This window comes from Lipophrys pholis (assembly GCF_963383615.2).
Source record: "Lipophrys pholis genome assembly, chromosome: 12".
NCBI lineage: Eukaryota > Metazoa > Chordata > Actinopteri > Blenniiformes > Blenniidae > Lipophrys > Lipophrys pholis.
This window is the reverse complement of record NC_137641.1, coordinates 28,900,584-28,921,831: the sequence shown is the minus strand read 5'-3', so window position 1 is coordinate 28,921,831 and position 21,248 is coordinate 28,900,584. Positions and strand designations below refer to the sequence as shown.

The 21,248-nt window shown below is 43.3% G+C and overlaps 1 protein-coding gene across 1 annotated transcript in view; it reads left to right on the top strand.

Annotated features, from left to right (window-relative positions):
* col27a1a (collagen, type XXVII, alpha 1a) overlaps positions 1 to 21,248 on the top strand; it is a 74,574-nt gene that overhangs the window by 28,881 nt on the left and 24,445 nt on the right. The window contains exons 8-17 of the mRNA XM_080476934.1: positions 5,611 to 5,655; positions 8,391 to 8,444; positions 8,847 to 8,891; positions 10,242 to 10,295; positions 11,540 to 11,584; positions 15,804 to 15,857; positions 18,287 to 18,331; positions 19,592 to 19,645; positions 19,846 to 19,890; positions 20,807 to 20,860. Of these exons, the coding sequence (XP_080333060.1) occupies positions 5,611 to 5,655; positions 8,391 to 8,444; positions 8,847 to 8,891; positions 10,242 to 10,295; positions 11,540 to 11,584; positions 15,804 to 15,857; positions 18,287 to 18,331; positions 19,592 to 19,645; positions 19,846 to 19,890; positions 20,807 to 20,860 (495 nt within the window). The remainder of the gene's footprint in view (positions 1 to 5,610; positions 5,656 to 8,390; positions 8,445 to 8,846; positions 8,892 to 10,241; positions 10,296 to 11,539; positions 11,585 to 15,803; positions 15,858 to 18,286; positions 18,332 to 19,591; positions 19,646 to 19,845; positions 19,891 to 20,806; positions 20,861 to 21,248) is intronic.

Genomic DNA, 21,248 nt, shown 5'->3' with positions numbered 1-21,248 from the left:
GTGTGTGTGTGTGTGTGTGTGTGTGTGTGTGTGTGTGTGTGTGTGTGTGTGTGTGTGTGTGTGTGTGTGTGTGTGTGTGTGTGTGTGTGTGTGTTCGCCTGATGATGGTAAAGAAAAGCTTACAAAGGCTCCCGCTCACATTTTGCATCAAAATCGGGCGGCCATTGAAAAGAAGGCAGAAGAATTAGTTTGGTAATTGAGACTAGCAGGTCGACGGCGGTGCGTTTCAACGGAGGTGTAAAGCTCCTCTGCGTTTCCTGGCTTTCTCCTCGGAGTCGTGGTGCTCTGCAGTGTCAGCCCAGGAGTTGGACGGCTACTTGAAGCTCAACATATGGCTTTTGTTAGGAGTCTGCTTTTCTTTTTTTTTTTCTCTCTCTCTCTGTGTGTTTTGTGTGTGTGTCTATGTCCGTTTGTATGCCTCTGCCTCACACACACTCAGACAGAACGGAAAAAAACAAAAAAAACAAAAACATAGAATCGGTGGAAAAAAAAACCTCCCAGATTCCTTTCAAACTTAAATGGCAGTGATGTGTATGAAGCAGAGCTGCAGGTGACTGCTGATTGGCTCGACTGAGGACAAATTATTGTTTATTATGAAGGTACATTAACCTGACAGCGATGGAAACTCTACTCTACCCTCCTGAAGTGGTTTCAGACGATTCACACTGAGTCAGCAGAATTTCTTAATAAAGCCCCAGGGAATATTATACTTATCAGAGTGACATCATAGCCTTTTGTCTGGTGGGGGGGGGCTTTTACCATAGCGACTTCATGAAAACACACACAGTCTGACATCATGAGGGAAGGCCTCAGGTATTGGTCACTGAACCACAGACATGTTGACTGTAAAGGAAACTTGTTAAATGAACTGCAAGGAGTCGGCTTCCTCTCCAATATGAAGGATCTTGTTAACCCGTTGCCGCCCTGCAGTGGCACAATGCACAACAATATGTTGCAGTTCTCGGCCGTCGGCCCTTTAATAAGCGCGTGTCCGAGGCGCAGTGCTGGTACAGATGTGTGAGTCAGTCTCCAGACTGTGCAGCTCTCAAACGGCCTTTGTTCTGGGTCTCTTTTTTTTTTTTCGGGCCGCTCAGGTGGAAAGTCCCAGGCGTGTCCTGTCCTGATGCAGGTCTCCCCACTGACACTCTGAAGGCCAAGGTTAACGCAATATTGACAAGAAATAACGACTTCTAACGCCACGGCGTTCGCAGCCAGAGGCCACCCTGAATACTCCCATGTGCTGTTTCTTCCTCTCCGCGCTCTTTAACTCGCTCTGTCTCATTTGCTTGGATTTCTGCGGTTTAGGAAAACGGGACAACAAGCAGCTTTTCCTCTGGGCACTCCTGTACAACACCCCCCCCCCCCCCCCCCCCCCCCCCCCCCTCCCCACCCCCACCTTCCACCTTCCACCTCGGCCGCACATCCAGGAAAACACACTTATGTACGCCCTCTAAATCAGCCCATGTTTTGACTCTTCAGCTGGGAATTCTGGCATTTGGCTGCCGGTTTTCCGTGGAAAACGTTTAATGGGGAAAGCAGCGGCGCTTTAAAAGTGCGATAGTGGTGTGCGATTTTTACACCGTCAGACAAGCCAAGCGTGTTCCGCTCTGTACAACATTTGTTCTACTGAGCGAGAGTGTGAATGGCTTTTCAGTATGGCGGGTTCAGGCAGAGGGAACCTGCTCCGGGCCAAACCTCAACTACGAGAACAAGGCCGCACTACAGGCCTCACCTTACCGCCTCCATCCCTCCGTGTCTTCCAACTGACCTGCTGCTTCTCCTTTTTCTACATCTGTCTTTCACACTGTCTGTGCTTTTTTTTTCAACATGAAAGCCAAGGCTTAATATCTGGTAGCATCGTAACTATCTTTTTTTCAGGGTTTTTATAACCGCACGGTCGGACAGAAGTGCTGATCTCACCAAACCGCAGTGATATCTGTCTTCTCATTCAACTCTTAGATCTTAAAAATATTCATTCCCTCACCACATTTTTCTTATTTTTTTTTTATCTGTTTCCCTAAAACATCACAGTGTTCCGTGATGACTCTGGTTACTCAAGAGTAGTTCTGGTTGTTGCGCGGAAAATGATTAATACGTCTGACCACCTGGAATTTTTGATAATTATTTGACAGATTTAACTTGGACATGAGGAAAATGTGACATGCTTCACTTTATGTTTGTTATATTTCTTTATTCTGTTGTATGGGGCATTGGTCCTCAACCTGCGGCTCTGTAGTGTTTCCCTGAAGCGTTCAGAAAACAACAAAACGACTCTTAACTCTTGGCTAAAAAGGGCTTTAAAAAAAATACTAAAATGGGAAAAAAATACATAAAATCACTATGAATAGGGGGGGGGGGGAAATGCTTAAAAAGCTTTAAAAAGAAAAAAAGAAAGAAAATGACTGGACTTACCTGAATAAAAAAAAAAAAAGCTTAAATGAATGAGCGGAATCAGTGATTGAATTGACCCACAGAAGAGTTACTTTTTGAAGTAACTGGCCATGTAACCCCACTTCTTTTGGAATACATACATAATAAATAAACATAAACATCAGAGACTGACCAAGTCATAATGGAATTAGTTATAAAAATCAATATGAAGCCAGACGGCCACGACCGAACCCATCAACACTCGGCGGTGAGTATATAATGTTGTGGGAAATGATGACTGTCTAGAGACGCGTCATGCAGGGCCCATGTTTAAAAGTAGTCTACATGTGCTTTTCACATATGTGCCATACAGACATGTGTGATGACTTTACGGGGAGCAATGGTCGGGTGGTCGCTCTGGCACGGCTAAGTTTCCATATAGCATGGCACACAAAAATAAAACAACAACAAAAATGTACTTGTGTGCATGTAAACGCTCCATAGATTAATTCTCATGCCAGCTGCTGTTTACTCGTTTGCGTGATTTTCCTTTAAAACAGCACCCAAACCACAGTTCTCCCAACACGAGCACCCTCCGAATGCAAACTAGTCTGATATAATGTGCTCTTTTCCCCCCTGCTGGGGCAAGACGTTGCATTAATCATACTCGTGTTCGGTGTTTTTGCGTGCCATTTTATCGTAAGGCATTAATCCGTCCGAAGCTCCCGATGAGTGGTTCCAAACCAAAGACTTTCCGTTGAGCTCCCCTTTTCTACTCTCCCACACTAACAACTGTGCATGCTCATCGTCGTCGCAATTATGGAAGAATTCAAATCAACCATCATTTTCTCTGCGTGTTTCACGAGTAATAGCGCACACGAGCAATCACTGCTCTGTCCTCCAGCAGCAGCAGTGGGTTTAATAGTGATACTGGATGAAAGCAAACAAGGGGGGTTGAGGCTGCGGTTCAGACAGGGATGATGAGACATAGAAGCTTTTTTTTTTTTTTTTTTTCCGCTGGGCATACTTCAACTAAATGGTGCAGTTGAGATTGTGAAATAGTTTGTTTTCAGTCCCCGGTGAGACACAACGTACAGTTATACATGGAGCCGGACGATTACTCGGGAGCAATCATCTGGCTCCAGGCTGCAGAGCCGTTTGAGGAGGCTTAAAAGGTGGAAAGATGAAAAGCTCAGATTAATGAGGTGAGAGGTGTATTTCTTTCCACCGGCTGACCGTCCAGCGGAGGCACACACACACTACATGACACGCACACACTATCTGTCGCTGCGCCGCTCTTAGAAGACGCAAGGTCTGCGCTCATTTGAAAGTTTAAGTGTGTGAAGAGCGGGCTGTCATCGGCAGACACTATGTCTTTTATTTCGCTTCTGAGCGTTCTCTGGGGGGGTGTTGGTCTAGGCCGATGTAAATGAAAAGCATTCTGCTGAGTTTATCTGATTGAACACACATGCTCATTAAACAAGTGGCACTGTGAACACGGGCCCGGCCGATGGGAATGCCCGTTCTCATTAGCAGGCTCATAAGATCCGAGATGGCCCAGCGGAGGTTGAGGGTGTAGGGCTGATACCCGGGACCGTGTGTGGGTTTGTCCGGACCTCACAGCATGGGAACATAAGCTGCTACACATGTTTGTGCTATAAGTAAGCCATGTAATAAGGTGGGATATTGGAGTCTGCGTGTATCCTGTGCATGCGTGTTTGTGTTGCTGTGTACGAGCACACACGTCAATATGCCTGAGAAACACACTGGGTCACTACTTGTCTTGAAAGCATGCGTTCGGTCATGACTGGGGATGAAACACAGGGAAATTCGCAGATGGAAATCGAGCCAAAGGCCAAAAAATCGTCTGAAACACATGAAATCAAACATATATTAATATACAAACTAATGATTACTATATTCCCAACGATCCACCCTCGTGAAGCTTCAAATACCAAATGGAAATTTTCACAGACTGTGTGTCCTGACGTTGATCCACCCTCTTCTTTGAGGCTTTTTACATAAATATGGAAAACACACACCAGGCTCTCGCTGCTGCATCACAGCAGCCCGATGACATCTCTACTCTATTTGTTTCATACCTATTACTCGTGTATTTTCATCCCAGCGCCAAGCATGGCCTCGTACTGATGTTTTCATGGCCTGTTTCTCCAAAACAAAGCTTTATTCACGGAATAAATACAGGGAACAAATACAGGGAACAAATATGCCAATTGAGTCTGGGATGTTGAGTTTAACAAATCATGGAAGTTATGCCTTTGTTTTATTTCTTCTACAACAGGGTGGAGAAAAAAAAAACCCTGTTGTTGACACAGTTGCTCTAAAAGTGCAGAATGAAGGACTTAATACTGCCGGTAGAAGTTTAAAGTGCTGGTATGAAGCCTGTGAGAGTGGTCATGTAACACGATGGGAAGAGGGATGCTGCGTCCTCCTCTCCTGCTGCTGTCAGATGACGGAGCTCAGGGATGGTTTACAGGAACTCCACGACTCTTGGCTCCGTGTTTCGGAGCTGTGGTTTAGGAAAAACGGGACAACGGGAGTCTTTCCTTTCTTTCACTGTCTGTTTTTACTTTATGCCCCCCCTCTCTTCTTTCTGTCTCTTTTGCTCTCTCTCTTATTCTGTCAACCTGTGGTCTGAGAAGACCCCCCACCCCACCCCCCACCCACCCACCCACCCACACACACACACACACACACACACACACACACACACACACACACACACACACACACACACACACACACACACACACACACACACACACACACACACACACACATCCTTTGATTTAGTTTTTCTCCTCTCTTTGTTGGGGGTCTGCATTGCTGGAGTCAGCAAAAGCTTGAGACAAGCACTAAGTCAGGCTGTCTTGTACTGTTGTTTTTCTGCTGCGCATGCAGGAGGAGGGAAGCGCTATCTGACTCAAACAGGAAGGCATTTATATCCTCAACATGCCAGGATCCTGGCACCCGCTCCTACAGCGCCATTTACTCTGTGAACTCAGCCAGTGGAAAGTCTGATCCCTTGACAGAAGTGCCGATTGATTCCTTACATGTGACACTGAATGTTGTGTGCCGTTAGGGCTAAAGATGCATATTTGCACTCTGCAGAAAACTTCCCACACAGCGAAGACGGTCCCCTCCCTCGTTTGCCTTGCATTTCTTTCTTTCATTGATATCCCACACTAATTTATGTCTGATTTTATTTTGCCTCTCTAGGGACAGAAAGGATACCCTGGTCCTCCTGGACTCCCCGGAGAGCCTGTGAGTATCTTCCTCTCTTTATCTACCCTTTATCATTACTCACTTTCTGTTCCCCCCCTTTTTAAAATGTGCACAGCTGCTCAAACAAATCAAAATCACCATTACACGTTACCTGTACTTTGCAGGATTTAGTTTGGCTGTATCTGTCCGCGTCGACCCCGATTCCTCCTCGCCACCTCATTCTTTAACGTCCCGATTAGCCGACGACTCCCAGGTCGCTTGACCTCTCAGACTTTGTGTGGATGTGTGCGCGCACCAAAGCATGCTTGCAGTGCGGCCAGATTAGATTAGCCTGTTACGAGGCACTAGTGAGGACAGACATCTGGCCAAAAGTGCTGCGCTGCAGCGATGCTCTCCAGGATATCAGAAAGTGATGCCAAGGAGAGAGAAAAAGAGAGGGAAGAGAAACGGGAACAAGCCAAGTAGGCCAACAGTGACACACTCAAGGCTCGTTATGCTGCAGCCTTGGAGAACGTTTCCCTTTGTCTGTTTTCGTTTCTCGGGATCTGCCGTTGCCACTTGTCATTTGTCGTTCAGACTCTCTTACGGGACGTTAAACCGAAGCTCCATTAGTTCTGCTCAAACTTTACCCTCTCCTCTATCTGCCGTTCTGTTTTTCAACTGTGAAAATCAGTGTCAATGGACTCTTTCATTCTCTAAGTGGGAGGAAACGTGACTGTTGAAAGTGTGGCGCTCCACACGCAGAGCTATTTTCAGTCTGGCCCGGTCCGACGACTGCTTGTATTAGGAAAGGACCTGAGTCATGAACAGCAAAGTGGAACATGTTCCTCACTGTCACACACACTTTTAAGTAAAACCCCATCTCCACGATGATGTTTTTAGCCGAAGGAGTTCCCAAACCACGCACGGCGGAGAACAGGAACCTCTCTCTCTCTCTCTCTCTCTCTCTCTGTCTGTTATGTCCTCCCACTCTGTCCATCCTCGAACGCCCCCCTCTTTCCCACAGTGCTGCTGCTGCTGATGAGGATGATGATGACCACAACTCTGGTCTCGAGTCTGAGTCACCGTAGCACTACTGACTGAGTATTAAGCACAACTGTTTGGCACTGCGTATTCTCCACTTATTGAAAGCAGAACCCAGCTGGTGTGCATAAAGTGCTGATGACTCTTTGTTACTGTAATACACCACTGGCCGTGTTCGGAGTCACTCCTTGCTGCTGCTGCTGCTGCTGCCGCTGCTGCTGCCGCTGCTGCTGCCGCTGCTGCTGCCGCTCCCGCTCCCGCTGCCGCCGCCACCGGCCAGTTAAAAGCTCCAAAACTTTGCCAAATCCTTGTCTGCCCTTAACTGGCAGCGTTATGCACAATATTTATCCAAGAGAGGGAGAGCGCGTGCACGGCTGCACGTCCACAGCGTGTCAAAGGAAGTTATACATGGATGCTCGTGCACTGTAAATCCTGGACACAACCTGCCTCTGTGCATGTGTGTTATGTTTTCTGATGGTCGCATATGCATATGCATATACACACACTCACACTCACACTCACACTCACACTCACACTCACACTCACACAAACTGAACTTGTAATTAGCAACTGTGGTGTCTACAGAGACCACATCTGAAATGTGTGGAGGAAAAAAACATAAAAGTCTTTTAGCAGTCGTGGTATCTAACATATACACAACAGCTTTTGAACACCTAAATATAGTCGAGGTGCACGTACAGAATATAAGATGTGTGTTTTATACTTTTATTCCTTGTAATTACAATTGTATTTAGCATATTTTGAAATGTGGGTAGTTTGTATAATTTATCTATCCCATAATGAATTTATATGACCTTTCAAAATAACACAACTTGGTTCAAATGAACAATAAAAGCCAATGAATAAAGTATATATTGTAGCACTGTCTAGAAAGACACAGGAACTTTACCTTTATAATTGTCACTACATTTTACCAATGCATACATGCATATGTAGAGAAATATGTCATAAATGTAGAAGTTTTGTAATCAAGTACATTTTAGGTGTTTATACAGTACTTGATAGTTGAATACCATCTCTTCCAATAGTTCTGTGAAAATGCAACTATAGATCTGGGAACTGATCAAATAAACAATCAGATCGTATTCCACCATTTTATTTTACATGAGTGTGAATAATTCAAGAATTTTTCTCATCACTGATTTGGTGTAATCATGATTGAAATTGCAACTTGAGAAGAGGTAGGCTGTTAGATCAGAATCAGAACAGAGGACAATGGTTGTTACAATCAAAATGTAGGTGCAGTCTGTGCCATGTGTCACATTCTAAATATATGAGAAAGTTTAAAGGCAGAAAGAGAAGACTTAAATTCAAAATATGTGTAAATACCAGTATCATAATAAAAACAGTCATACGGCGTACAACAGACAGTTATTGTAATCAATCTTGTTTAATCTAAAATGATTCCTTATCCTGCAAATGCAAGTCATTTAAGGCTTGAGGTGAATATTCCGTCTCCTTAGGATTGTTTTCTCATGTATTTCTGAATATATGTAGATCCTTACAACAAATATGGCTCAAAGAAAAGGGTTGCCCATGTGTCCCTTCAGCGCCTGAAGGGTTAAACATGTACATACCTGCCTCATTTCACCGTGTTTCATCTCCTCTGCTCCGTCTTCCTCTTTGAAACCAGCCTGTGTGTTTGCATCACAGTAATTCTGATCATCCACCCCCACCCCTCATCCCCTCATCCCTCTGTTGCTCTCTTTTTTTTTTTTCTCTCCCTGCAGGGAGAGCTTGGTCCAGTCGGAAGCCCAGGTGCCAAAGGTTATCCTGGCAGGCAGGTGCAGTAAATCCTCTGCTGTGACTGGTACAGTTGTAGTCAGGAGGCAGAGTCGAGGGCTGAGGGCCAAGTGGAATTAGGTTAAACTGAACAGATGACTTTGGGGGGATATGTGGGTAAATACTGAGTAGAGAGATTGGAATATTTTGATTTACTTTAGCATGGCTGCAACGCCAGCCACAGAAATGGTCCTTGTAATTTACTTTTTATTGCAGAGCTGTAGTATGTTGTGGAAGCCGACATTTTTTAAGGGTTCTGGTAGTATGTCATATAAACAGCTTAAGTCAAATGAGCTTTTAAGACCTGTGTTTTTATTTGAGTTGTATACTTGGCTTGCCATGGGTAAATTACTCTGAGTCGGGTGTTTAACTTTAAAAGATAAAGTTTAATTCTTTTTTTTCAGGGTTTACCAGGGCCCGTAGGACCGGTGGGGCCTAAAGGTGTGCGGGTAAGGAGAGTCAACAACATCAGCTTCGTCTCTATCAAATGTTCTGCACAAGTTTGAGCGATTAATGTTCGACAGGATCAGTAATATGCTGATAGTCAGTGCTGTCAGGTTGACTTTTTGCCTCTCGGTATTTATAGAAAGTTGTAAATCTCAGATAAAACCAGCTCCTTCGATGGCTGCAACACTATTCCTATTTATATGTGACGGAAACCTGGTTGATCTGCACGAGAGCATGCATGAACACTTCAGTGCAACAACATCCATCTGAGTGCATGTATGAAAGCAACACGTGTGTGTTCGTGCGTGCGTGTGTGTGTGTGTGCATCAGCATCCACCTCTGCACACATAAACACATTTCTACGTACACACCCGGGCCTGGTGTGCATCTCTATAAATAGTACTCTAAACTTAGAAGCCTTTACTTGACGTGTAAACATTGTGTCACTGCATACAGACACTTATTGAAAAGGCTGGCTGTTGATAAGCCTCAACACACAAACACACCCTTTAGGTACACAAACAAAGAAACACACACTCGGGGACACAAACTGATTTTTTTTTTTTTTATGTTGCGTTCCAATAAAGGTTCTTTATCAGCTCCCTTTGGCTGCTTCCAAAGCCTCCCCTGCCCCCACTGGCTGGAATTTCCTGTTTAAGCTCCGTATGAGGCCCTGCTGTCTTAAGGAGGCATTCAAGTCGCCTCTGCCTCGCTCACTGAGCCACCTTTCTGCATACTCTGCCCTCTCCCTTCCACAATGTGTAAACCCGCTCACCTCGTGCTCGTTTGTAACTCGCATCTCGACTGTTCCTCTTCGGTGTTGAACTGTGGTGTTTGTGCTTGTTTTGTTTTTCTTCCCCTCTGTGTGTGTGTGTGTGTGTGTGTGTGTGTGTGTGTGTGTGTGTGTGTGTGTGTGTGTGTGTGTGTGTGTGTGTGTGTGTGTGTGTGTGTGTGTGTGTGTGTGTGTGTGTGTGTGTGTGTGTGTGTGTGTGTGTGTGTGTGTGTGTGTGTGTGTGTGTGTGTGTGTGTGTGTGTGTGTGTGTCCACTGCACTGACAGCCCACTGTGATGTCCTGGCATTCTTCAGAGATCCCTGGCGTGAGGGTATGTGCCCTTGGACTACATCGTGGAAGCCAGCACCATGCAGTCCATGGGCATATACACTTGCCTCATGGCTTGGTTCTTCATGGAAGCCCGCCTTATCCATGCTGGACCCGTCGGCCCCCTGAAACGCAGTCCTAACGCCAGTTGGAGTTGCTGTTTTTTTTTAATTTCTCCCGCGGCTCTTCTGATCACCCGACCGTTCACATTCATTTCCCTCTCCTCTCTCCTCTCTCCTGTCCTCTCCTGCAGGGTTTCATTGGAATCCCTGGCCTTTTCGGCCTGCCCGGGTCTGATGGCGAAAGAGTGAGTTCATTCACAGCCACTTTCAATCCAGTTTTATTCGCTGTACTGTGTGTAGCACCGGTTACAACATGTACATATCATGCATAAGGAAAAGCAACGACTCATACTGCACGAGCAAGCATTAGCAAGGTCAAGAGGAAATCTCTCTTTCATAAACAGGAAATCTCTTACAGATCCAGGCTCAGGGGTAGAGGCTTTAGTCGATAGAAGAAACAAAAGGAATGGACAGGAAACAACAAACAAACAAGTTAAACCTGCAGACGTGATGGTTGCAAGGAGATAACGTCCCTTGTCACAATCTACAGATAGGAGAGGGCGCACACGACAGAAGAACACAGTTAAAGTTAATTTTATGCAATTGTGACAGATGATTGTTGTCGTGGAAAAAACATTTTCCAACAGTATAAACCGATAGCCACTCAATTAGATAATGGTCCAGGTTGACCTGAGCCCAGCCTAACTGTGAGATCTCAAAAAAAATAGAGACAGTAAAGTGTTGTCTGATATAGTGTGGTAATAATATGGGACTATCAGACGATGGATTGCCTGGTTGTTAAGTAAAGAATTGCAAGAATGTGCAATGACCAAGTGTAACTAACTAATGGTCCTGTCTGCCAATTCATTCAGCCCGTTGTTGATGTTGTAATAGATATAAAGGTCCCCAGCTGTCCAGGATTTGGCTGCAGAAAGTTGTGTGGGAGTAATGATGAGTCATACATTAAAAGCCCTCAAGAGCCTTTCAACTGCCTGAACTCATCAAGACCTCCTACTCCTGTACAGCGTCTAGAACACGGAGCAATTAGCCTACTTATGGCCCGCTCCAGGGTTGCGTCAGCGCGGGGCAAGTCATAATCAAAACCCGTCTTGGTCCCAGTCGGCGACGCGGCTCAGACCTTGAATTACAGCGGATCATGCTTGACTTTGTTCTCCGAGAAACTTGTGTGTAATTAACAGATATCTCAACGAGATAGAGGCCGAACTCCCACATAATAGACTGTAGAAATGTGAGATTGGCTGCAGGCAGCTGCTCCTCACATCTGTCGAAGCGGGAGATGAGAGAGCTGTGGCTTTTTAAATGTGTCCTTTGGGTTTGGATCAGTTACTGCCAACTGTGTTATGTTTGCTTTTGACATGCTGTTTTTTTTACACAATGTCTGACTTTCTCTTGTTTTTCTTTGTTTTGTTTTTTCCCCCCTCTTCTACACTGTCTTCTCCCCTGTCTGGATTTTTTTTTTTTTTTTTAGGGCATTCCCGGCGAACCAGGGAAGAGGGGCAAGATGGGTAGGCCGGTAAAGTTTTGTCTCAACATACTTTACAGATGATCTTTCTAAAGTGTGATGAATTTTGTGGTGAAAAAAATGACTTAAGCTTGGGAAAACAGTTTCACTGCACTCAGATCCTGAGTTTGGACCCTCACCTTAACCCTCACCCAGTAAGACATTAATATTAATTTACACTACCTCATCATGGATTCCTTTGTGTCGCATTGACACTTTTCAACGAGGAATCCAACACCTACACATGCGAATATTTATAAGGTCGGCATTTACGTCATTGTTTGAGTCTGCTCAGTATTTCCACGGCTTCTGGGAGGGTTCACTGCAGCCCCAACACAGCGGCGTCCCACCAGCCACACATCGGGGTCTTGGATGCAGCAAGAAAAAGGCTTTTGTTGGAGTTAAAGGGTTTCTTTTCTTTCTTTGGGGGTTTCCCCCCCCCACACACAGCATGGAACCCAGCCATTTGAAGGCAGCCGTTGATTCTGCTGTGTGTGTGTGTGTGTGTGTGTGTGTGTGTGTGTGTGTGTGTCAGATAGTGTTCAAAGTCAGTTTGACGGAGTGTTTTTAAAAAGAGAGAGCAAACACACGGCTGAGATCATCCTGCAGCTGTTGCTTATTGGCTTTTCAGTAAATAAGGCCAAAAGTCTGAGCGCACGCGAGCTGGTGTCCGCCGAGATCGAGGCTTTACAAGTCGACTAGTTTTTTAATTGAGGAGCTTTTAGGGATGAGGAGGTCGTTACTCTACATCAGGGGGGGTGTCAAACATGACCGCATTCAGCCCAGCGTCATCGAGAATGAACCGCACCGGTAAAATAGTTCCACAATAACCTTTAGATATTAATTTTAAAGTTTGTATTTGTTGTGGCTATATCTTTGCAAAGCCAATCAATTATTACTGAAAATTAGTACAATCTCAATATAACGCCAATCCGAATGATGCAAAATACTGTAATACGTCCAAAAAAACCTTCCCCATAGATGTTATGCATGTTTTTACAAACTCACCCTGACAACATGACTTTAAGACTAATGCCAGTTTTTCAACTTGCACCTCAGTGGTTTGTTGTCGCCACCACTCTTAAGTAATTTATTAACAAACAATCAATGGTTTCTTTGACATTTTTGGACCAGATTGGAGCTACCCAATCCGCCGAGTACTTATTATGATTAATAATCATCTGCTTTACATACGCTTGTCCCCCCTCCCAAACATCTTTATAAGAGAGAAAAGAAAAGTATGTCTATTTTAGAAGATTATCAATGAATGAGTGACGGAGTGACGTCGAGAGGAGAACAACAGAGGCATTGTGTAGTTTGGATGATTTCAGAATCTACAGGTGGCTTTTTTTTTTGTTGTTTTTTTTTGGACTAACCTGCGACTGGAAAACGCATCCATCGCCGTCATCCCCCGTCTTCCTGCTTCCAGCGTTCCTATACGGAAAATGGAAAGCTAGGACACTTAACAAGATGATCCCTCGGAGACGGGTCCTCTCCTCCCGGATGGAGCAGAAAGAAGAACCAGATGAACCTGAGCCAAACAAATTTAATGGGCAGAACCAGAGCACTTGTAGTCTGTCGAGGAAACACACACACACACACACACACACACACACACACAACCACACACACACACACACACACACACAATCCATCCTTCACCAAAGAGCGATGGCGTAATATATAAATCTAAAACAGAGCACAGAGTGAAAAGTTTCCAAAGCGTGCTGCCAATAGTTGTCAGTTTCACCTTGAATTTTTATTTTTTTTATTTTTTGCATAAAACTGGATTTTCGTGTGTGTTTTTTGCGGTCGTCTTTATCAGATCCATCAGTCGAGTTTTTTGCCGAAGTTTGATCCCGTTTGATGTTCGAAGAACAGGCTTGTTTGAAATCATGTCAGATGCAGAGATGCAGTTAAACGCTCACATGAATTTCCCCCAAAGTATTTATTCTTTTTTTTAAGTGCTTTGGATTCTCACATTTGTCCTCTGTTTGTTTGGCTGCGGTGACAGATGTATGATTCAGGTTTTTTTTTTTTAGGGGTCACTGTCATGCTTCACAGGTTTCCCCTGTATGCTCAATTTCTTGAAGTCATAAAACAGATTCATGTGTTTCTTTGACCTGACTTTAATGTGGATTTTTTTGGGGGGGCTGGGGGATAAGGATAGTTGGTGTAGGACAGCACCAGAGACCTATTAGAGACATAAAGCCACTTTTTTATCTGTACAAATAGAGCATTTACCGCAGTTCTGATCACCAGGTTCAGGACGAGGTGAACACGTTGTGAGTATAAAGTCAAAATCTCCCCCAAGTGATTTTTTTTTTTTTTTCCTTGAAAAACAAACTACTAACTCAAATACAAAGAAGTCCATTTTACTCTGTTTCTGAGCTGAGCCGTAGATTAAAATAAATATACACGCCGTGTATCTAAACCGTCTGTACTTTCACAGAAATAGCTGACATTTTGTGGAGGTAGCGGCGGTAATAAGCATTTTGAAACAATGCACAGAGGCTAGAATAGCAGAACCTACCCATTACGAGTGTTTCTGGAGGACGTGCTGTCGAACCTCTTGCTTTATGCAGACGTGGTTTCTCTTCGCAGCACCACAGACTGTTAGCGAGGCTCACATTAGCTCCTCGTTTACTGCTAAATGGGCAGAATAATCGCTCTCCCTCTCTGCTGCATGTGCACTTAAGTTAGGTGGAACAGCTACACCCCACAGCTGATAGATTTAATGCTTTTAATGAGGTCATTATGCTCCAATTTGGTCCACATTTCAAATCGCCTCACGTTATATTGGACTCAGTGGCTGGAGGGACACGCTTGGTTGTGTAACAGTTGTAAAAGTTCGCTTTGTCAGTTTATCTCTGGAATTAGAGACACGCAAATCCTCAACACATTATTATTCGTGGTACTGAAGGTAAACACAGACTCCCTCGATGAAAATTTGTTATTACAGCAGCATTTGTACATCCACTGTTACTTATTGAACATTACACTCAATTACACGTAAAAGTACTGTCGTTAAAGACATACTTAAGCAAACGGGCAAAGTACAGGCATTTGATTACATTTAACTGTACTTTCAAGGCATAATGCTCCAACATTTCTTCTTCTTCTTCATTTGACTTCCGTCGGGATCAAACGTTTTGGAATTCAAATTGAGGGTATAATCAATAACAATGTATGACTTGAAAACTCTTAGAGGAGATTATGTTTTGTAATTGTGTGAATACAATGACAAGTAGGCCACAAATATCCCAAAAATACTACTTGATTGTAGTAATGTAAATATGCATGATTCAAACATTAATAGTTGCCCAGTTATTATTGCAACAGCAATCAAAACTCCACTGTTGTCCAATTACAACCCTTGTAATGCGATTTATACTCTTTCAGGTAGTTTTTTTAACGTCACTCTTATGATTTTTTGTTTTGTTTTGTTCTCGCTTTTTGTGTTCAGCTACAACTGGTAAAGTTGTAGGTTAGGTGTTAAAACCAAAAGTGCAACATTAGAAATCAATAAAGTCAGCAAACAGATGAAATTATCAGCGGGTTAAAGGTTTTAACGACAGTTTTCATTTTAAACAATGTCTGTCTGCTGCAAATCCTTGAATGTTTCTAATGTTTAGTTTTTTACTGTTCAGCTGTATTTTAACTGTTCATTGGGTACTTTGGGTGTCCCGAAAGGTGTTGATAAATTAAATATATTATCATTATTACAGTCGCAATTCAGTGAATTATAATAATAACTGAGCAAAAAGAGAGTACTGGAGTTTTGAGAAGAGAGTAAAATTCATAGGGTGTTCAGAGCACAGATTTTGGGGCAGGCCTTTCGGGGGGGTCAGTAAGCTCCCATAGAGGGTGTAAAAAGTGAATCTGGGGGTCAGGGAAATTGCTTGTCCTTGCATGATTTATTTCCTTCATTCAAAAGAAATGACATTTTGAGTTCTGTTGAGCAGTTATGACATGTGCAGACTATATATAAAGACTAATGATAATCTATGTTATGCTTGTTTAATGTTTAATGAATGCTAAATATATAAATAAGCCCGTTTACTGTCTCGGTTGAAACGTTGCACCTCCAGCTTTCTGTCTCCACCAGGTGGCCAGAAACAGAGTCATAACTGTGTTAATAAATGGAGACAGAATAAGCAGCAGGGCATACCTTTATTGGCTGTCTGATTTTGTGCCAGACAAACTTAAAAGTTCCTCTCTTTGTTCTCAGGGGTTTCCGGGGGACTTCGGGGAGAGAGGACCACCTGGACCAGATGGAGAGCCGGTATGTCACACACTCGGTCACCCACACTCCTAAATACATAACCAAACCACATGCTCAAACACACAATGTGGCTTCACTCGCACACCCTCCCGGTGTTTTAGTGCTGCGACTCTTTGGCAGCACGAGTGGTTAAATCATCTGGCAGCAGAGCAGCTCGCCTCTGTTGTTCTGTTTTGTTTGAATTTGATTTGGGTCCACTTTACTACTGTATTTCATTTCATCCCAGGATTTCCTGAAGTGCAGATTATATTACGCCCCCCCCCCCACACCCCCCACCCCAAAAAAAAAATAAAACCTGCAGTCTTAAGAGGCGAGGAATCAATTTTCAATGCATCATTTTTCATTTTCCGCTGTAAACCGACTGCTGAGACACACACTCGGTATTATTAGGAGGCGATATCCAAGAATAGTAAATGATGTAATTGGATGTCATTTTGAGTAATTGTACCAGGTTCAGAAACGCTGGGTCAGCAAACAGTTTCCAACACCATTCGGTTTATATAGACGCCTTTCAAATGTTTTGAATTAGTGTTTTTTTGTTGGGGTTTTTTTTTTTTTACTATTTGTGGCAAATGACTTTCATTCTAACCATCACATCAGTCAGAAAGAAAAACTCTTAAACTTAATTACTTCCCCAACAGCTCCTTTGAAGACCTCTGGGGGAAAAAAACAAAAGATATAAAACACATTTGTGTTTTGAAAAGCACTTCATTCACACGTCGGTTTTTTTGTTTTTCAAACTGTTCTGACTTGTACATCAGGCAATTTAACTGATAATAAACCTTTTTCCAGACTTATATTCCAACGTAGATCAAACTCATTAGATGCTAAGCTGATGGCATACAGTACAAAGATAGTATATTTAACACTTTTTCCTCTACATGTGAAAAAAAGAAACTTTAAGAGGCGATTTATGATGTGCCTGCTGAAGAAAATGAAATGCAAATACAGTCTGACAAAGCTGTTTCTGATCATTTTTATCATAAAAAGTTTGGAATTCTTTTGTTATTTTAAGTTTTGTCGCCACCATTTGTTCTCCTGTAAGCTTGCAATGCTATTCAATTGGTTGTAATCTGCAGCCTCCCCACTAAAAGCCACTTAATTCAAGACACTGGCCCCATTGTTTTAATTCTCATTTGCATTTTTGGCTTTAAAGTCTTTATGTGTAACTTTAATTGTAGTGCACAAAATTGAGATATTCATATGAAATAGCAAGTGGTCATCCTCTTGCTTCTTGTGAGGAACTAGAGATGAATGACAGAAATGTCACTTCAGTCCAGTTGGGGGATAATAAACAGAACAATTAATGGGAGAGCAGATAAATGATGTAGTGTGAGGTACAATAATCTGACTTTTCTGCCTATATGCTGGATATTTTCTACAAACCAAGCAAAAGCACCAAGAAAACCTGATGTTTGCCGACTGGATCGCTTCTTCCCACTGAGAAAACCAGGAAGCAACTTCGATATGTCATCTGTTCTTAAGACCCACTCCCAAAAAAAAAGTCCATAAATCCCAGCAATGCCAGGTTTACCTGTACTACATAGTGTGAATCTGACTCGAAGAAAGGCAGTGGACCCCCGTGGACTCTCTGTGTTGAAATAAGTGCAGATAGAAAGTTAACTTGAAATGCAAAATGCAGCGACGCTTGCAGGAAGTCAAACCGCGGAGTGTTCAGGGCGTTCATGCTATTGTGCTACATGCCCTAACCACTTAACCATCGGGGCTGATCCATTTAGATACGGTGAACAACCATGTTTACTCTCGGAAATTTGCAAGTCAGCAGGCTAACATTTTGAGATTTCTGTGGAGAAAAAAAAACAACAACCCCAGTGGTGACGTCTCAAACTTTAAAGAAGATGCATGTACCAAACCATGCCGGATTCTTTTGAGACACTTTAAGACCTTAAAGCTCAAAAAACTCAAGACTGAACGCGACAGGTTTTATTGGAGCGCACAGATCAAGAGTTCGCAAAACTTTCTCTCGCTTCAACGTTTTGAGGTAGAAAATTGTGCATATTTGGAAAAGCCACACACACACAAACACACAAACACACACACAAACACACACACACACACACACACACACACACACACACACACACACACACACACACACACACACACACACACACACACACACACACACACACACACACACACACACACACACACACACACACACACACACACATACATGCACACTGCCCCCCTCTCATAACCTGCAATGAACAACTGAGCCACTCTTCTGTGCATGTTTGTTTTTTAAAAAAAAAAGAAGAAGAAGAAAAAAGAGCCAATAACTCCATGAAACTTGCTGCTTCTCCCGTTGCCTTCATCTCGCTCTCTCTCTCTCTCTCTCTCTCTCTCTCTCTCTCTCTCTCTCTCTCTCTCTCTCTCTCTCTCTCTCTCTCGTCCTCTCCGACCAGGGTGACATGGGAGCCCCCGGTCCGAGCGGAGTTCTTGGCCTTATCGTGAGTAGCAGCTTCTCTGTGTAACGTGTGTGTTCTTGTCCTGTCGAACATCCCCTCACTCTCCAGGCGTCCGTTCCATCAATACATAATGCTCATGAGTATATGTTTTTAAAAAAATAAAATAAAACAAAACAGCCTTAATTAACTCCTGTAATCATTTTCACCACCAGACACTTAAAACTTTTTTTTTTAAATTAGAGTTTTTTTGCAAGATGGAATACCAATCTGACATGATGGTCATCCACACTTTCATCACTCCATGCCTGTCGTGTCCCGTCTTCGCCCGTCACTGCCGCTCCTCCCGGTCTATTCTCGGCGGTGGTGGTAGGCCTGTAATTGGAGGACTCTCTGATTACAGCTCTACTCCGAGCCCGGTGTCCTCTGCATCCATTTCGTCCAGTGTAATAATGTACAGAGGGCAGCAGCAGCAGCAGCAGCTTCAAGTACATAAATATACAAACGTCCTTCTCTCTGAGGAGGCAAAGTGTCTGGACAGCAACTGTCACTTTCACAAGAAGAGATCAGATATTCCTTGAAAAGGGAAGTTATGTCTCCATTTGCTGTTTTAAGTGAACAAAATATCAAGTCAAATAGATTTCCTTTGACGTGAACATCATTTTTTTCTTTATCCTATATGTAAGGTCGTTGCACGGGCCGAGTAGCTGGAATTGTCTGCCCCTTGTGGCAGGAAGCGATAACGCATCCAGAACGCTCCATTTAGTCATACGACATCTCATACTTCTTCTAGTTTTTCTTGCAATTTGTGAACAGGAAATATCATGTTGATATAAACCGTCAGCAGTGAATGAGCCCTCTTGTGCTCTCCTGCACTCGACCTTTAAAACAGACCCTGTTGTTTTTAGAGGAAACGTCTCTCCAGTAGGACACGACTTCATTCTCAGGCGTTGCGTTGCATCATATTCTGATGTCCGTCACACGTATTACAACTACAGATATCTGAGGTGCTGAGCCAAGCGCCCTCTTTGATTCAGGCGTCAAGTGAAGCACAATGTTGACTTGTGATTACAGGATTGATGCTTCATCTCAAATAAATTCTAATAAAATATTCTACGTTTTCACCCTTTGTTTTCTGTTGCCTGCTGCCATACCGATTATCTGGAAGCTAGACAATGAAGTTCAATGTTGAATTTAATGAATTGATGTCATTATTGGATGTGTGTTTGATCAGTAAAAAGCCTTGTGTGTTTGATGTCGGTGAATATGGGTATATTTCTTGTTTATCTCTTCTCCTGGCATCAGGGTGACATGGGACCTGTAGGAGAGATGGGCCCTCCAGGACTTAATGGACTCAAGGTAGTCGATCCCTCACACATGGAAACTATCACATTCACTACATTTATCTTTTTAGAATTGAAGGTTTCTGTTGATCTGTTTGGATCAGCTGAAGGTTGATAACATTGACAGCAAAGCAAAAAAAGTTGAAGGTAGGTTTCTGCTGAGGGTTTATCTGATGGGGGGTCGCTTCCTAACCGGCTTGCTGTTGCTTGTTGCAGGGGGTGCCCGGGAATCCAGGAGAACCAGGACTGAAAGGTGATAAGGTGATCTGAATATTCCTGTTATTGGCCCGTGTTTGAGCAGCATGTGATGGATTTGTGCACCTTTTTGCATCGCAATGTTGTCACTTCTATTCCACCCTGAGATGAGACATGGAGCATGCTTTTGTCAAGCCGACTGTTGTTGTTGTTATTTATTTAAAATGTCAGTTGACTCGGTTTGCATTAATACGATTTTTTTAAAAAGAGTTCAGAAAGCGTGAATACTCCAGGTGACCGATATAAAAATACAAAAAGCGGATCAACCAAGATTTACTGCGTGGAGAGAAGAGCTCTAGAGAGCTTGTGAACCATGTTGGTCTGTTCGGTGAAGTCGGTGTTGGGATCTGTTCAAAGGTCTTTGCAACCGTATCTCAAGACACCAACAGACAGTTATAATCCCACAGATTTAAGCGGAAGCCTGAACACGGCGAGCTTTTAGCGCCCACCGTAAAAATCTTGAACTCTTGTGTGTTTTTGCCGACGTTTCTCCTGCCAAAACCTCGAATGAGTCCAGATGCGATAACGGCACATATTCACCAGCTCGGTCGAGCCGCTCTAATTTAGTCTGAGATGATTGTTGGTATGACTGGAAGCTTCTTGCTTCTCATTGTCGAGCTGAAATAATCAAAACTCTGCCATTTTTTATGTATTTATTTTTATTGTGCTGGCTCGATCCCGCCAACATTTGTGGGGGTAACGCAACAAAGCAATTGCTGTGACATGAAAAAGATTGACGCCACCTGAGAAACTTGGCGAACGCGTCGATCTGTCCTCGCTCTCTGTGAATGTTTAGATTGTACAAACTACTAGTTAAAAAACTGCCTGATGAATAAAACGACTCACAGAGCTGAAATTGTACAATTCCCCCTAATGTTGTTGTTTTTTTTCCTTTCTTTGTTTCTTTCTCTGCACCCATCAGGGTGACATCGGGATCCCTGGAGAGCAAGGGGAGATTGGGTTCAAAGGAGACAAGGTTGGTTTTTCTTTTTAAAAACGCTCTCAATTCTTTATCCAAATCGTGTCCTGCCTCCGCTGCACACATAACCTGAGTTACACGGCCTTTGTAGCAGAACTATGTCTTTACAAAAAAACAAAAAAACAATGACTTAGCCAGATGTCTCTTATCCCGCTGATGTTGGCCCTCCACAATTGTCTTAAAGTGTCAGTCAGATCCAGCCAATCGCAGAACAGAGTGGCCCCAAGAGATAACACTGTGAGCGGAGTCATGCATGCCTAATGTCTGTTTCCCCATAAACGAAATCAAGGTTCTGCTTGTTGCTTCTGAATCCTGTGTGTCTGACCTTTTTTTTTTTTTTTTTTTTTTTTTTTTTTTTTTAATGTGTTTTGTTTGCATTGGACAG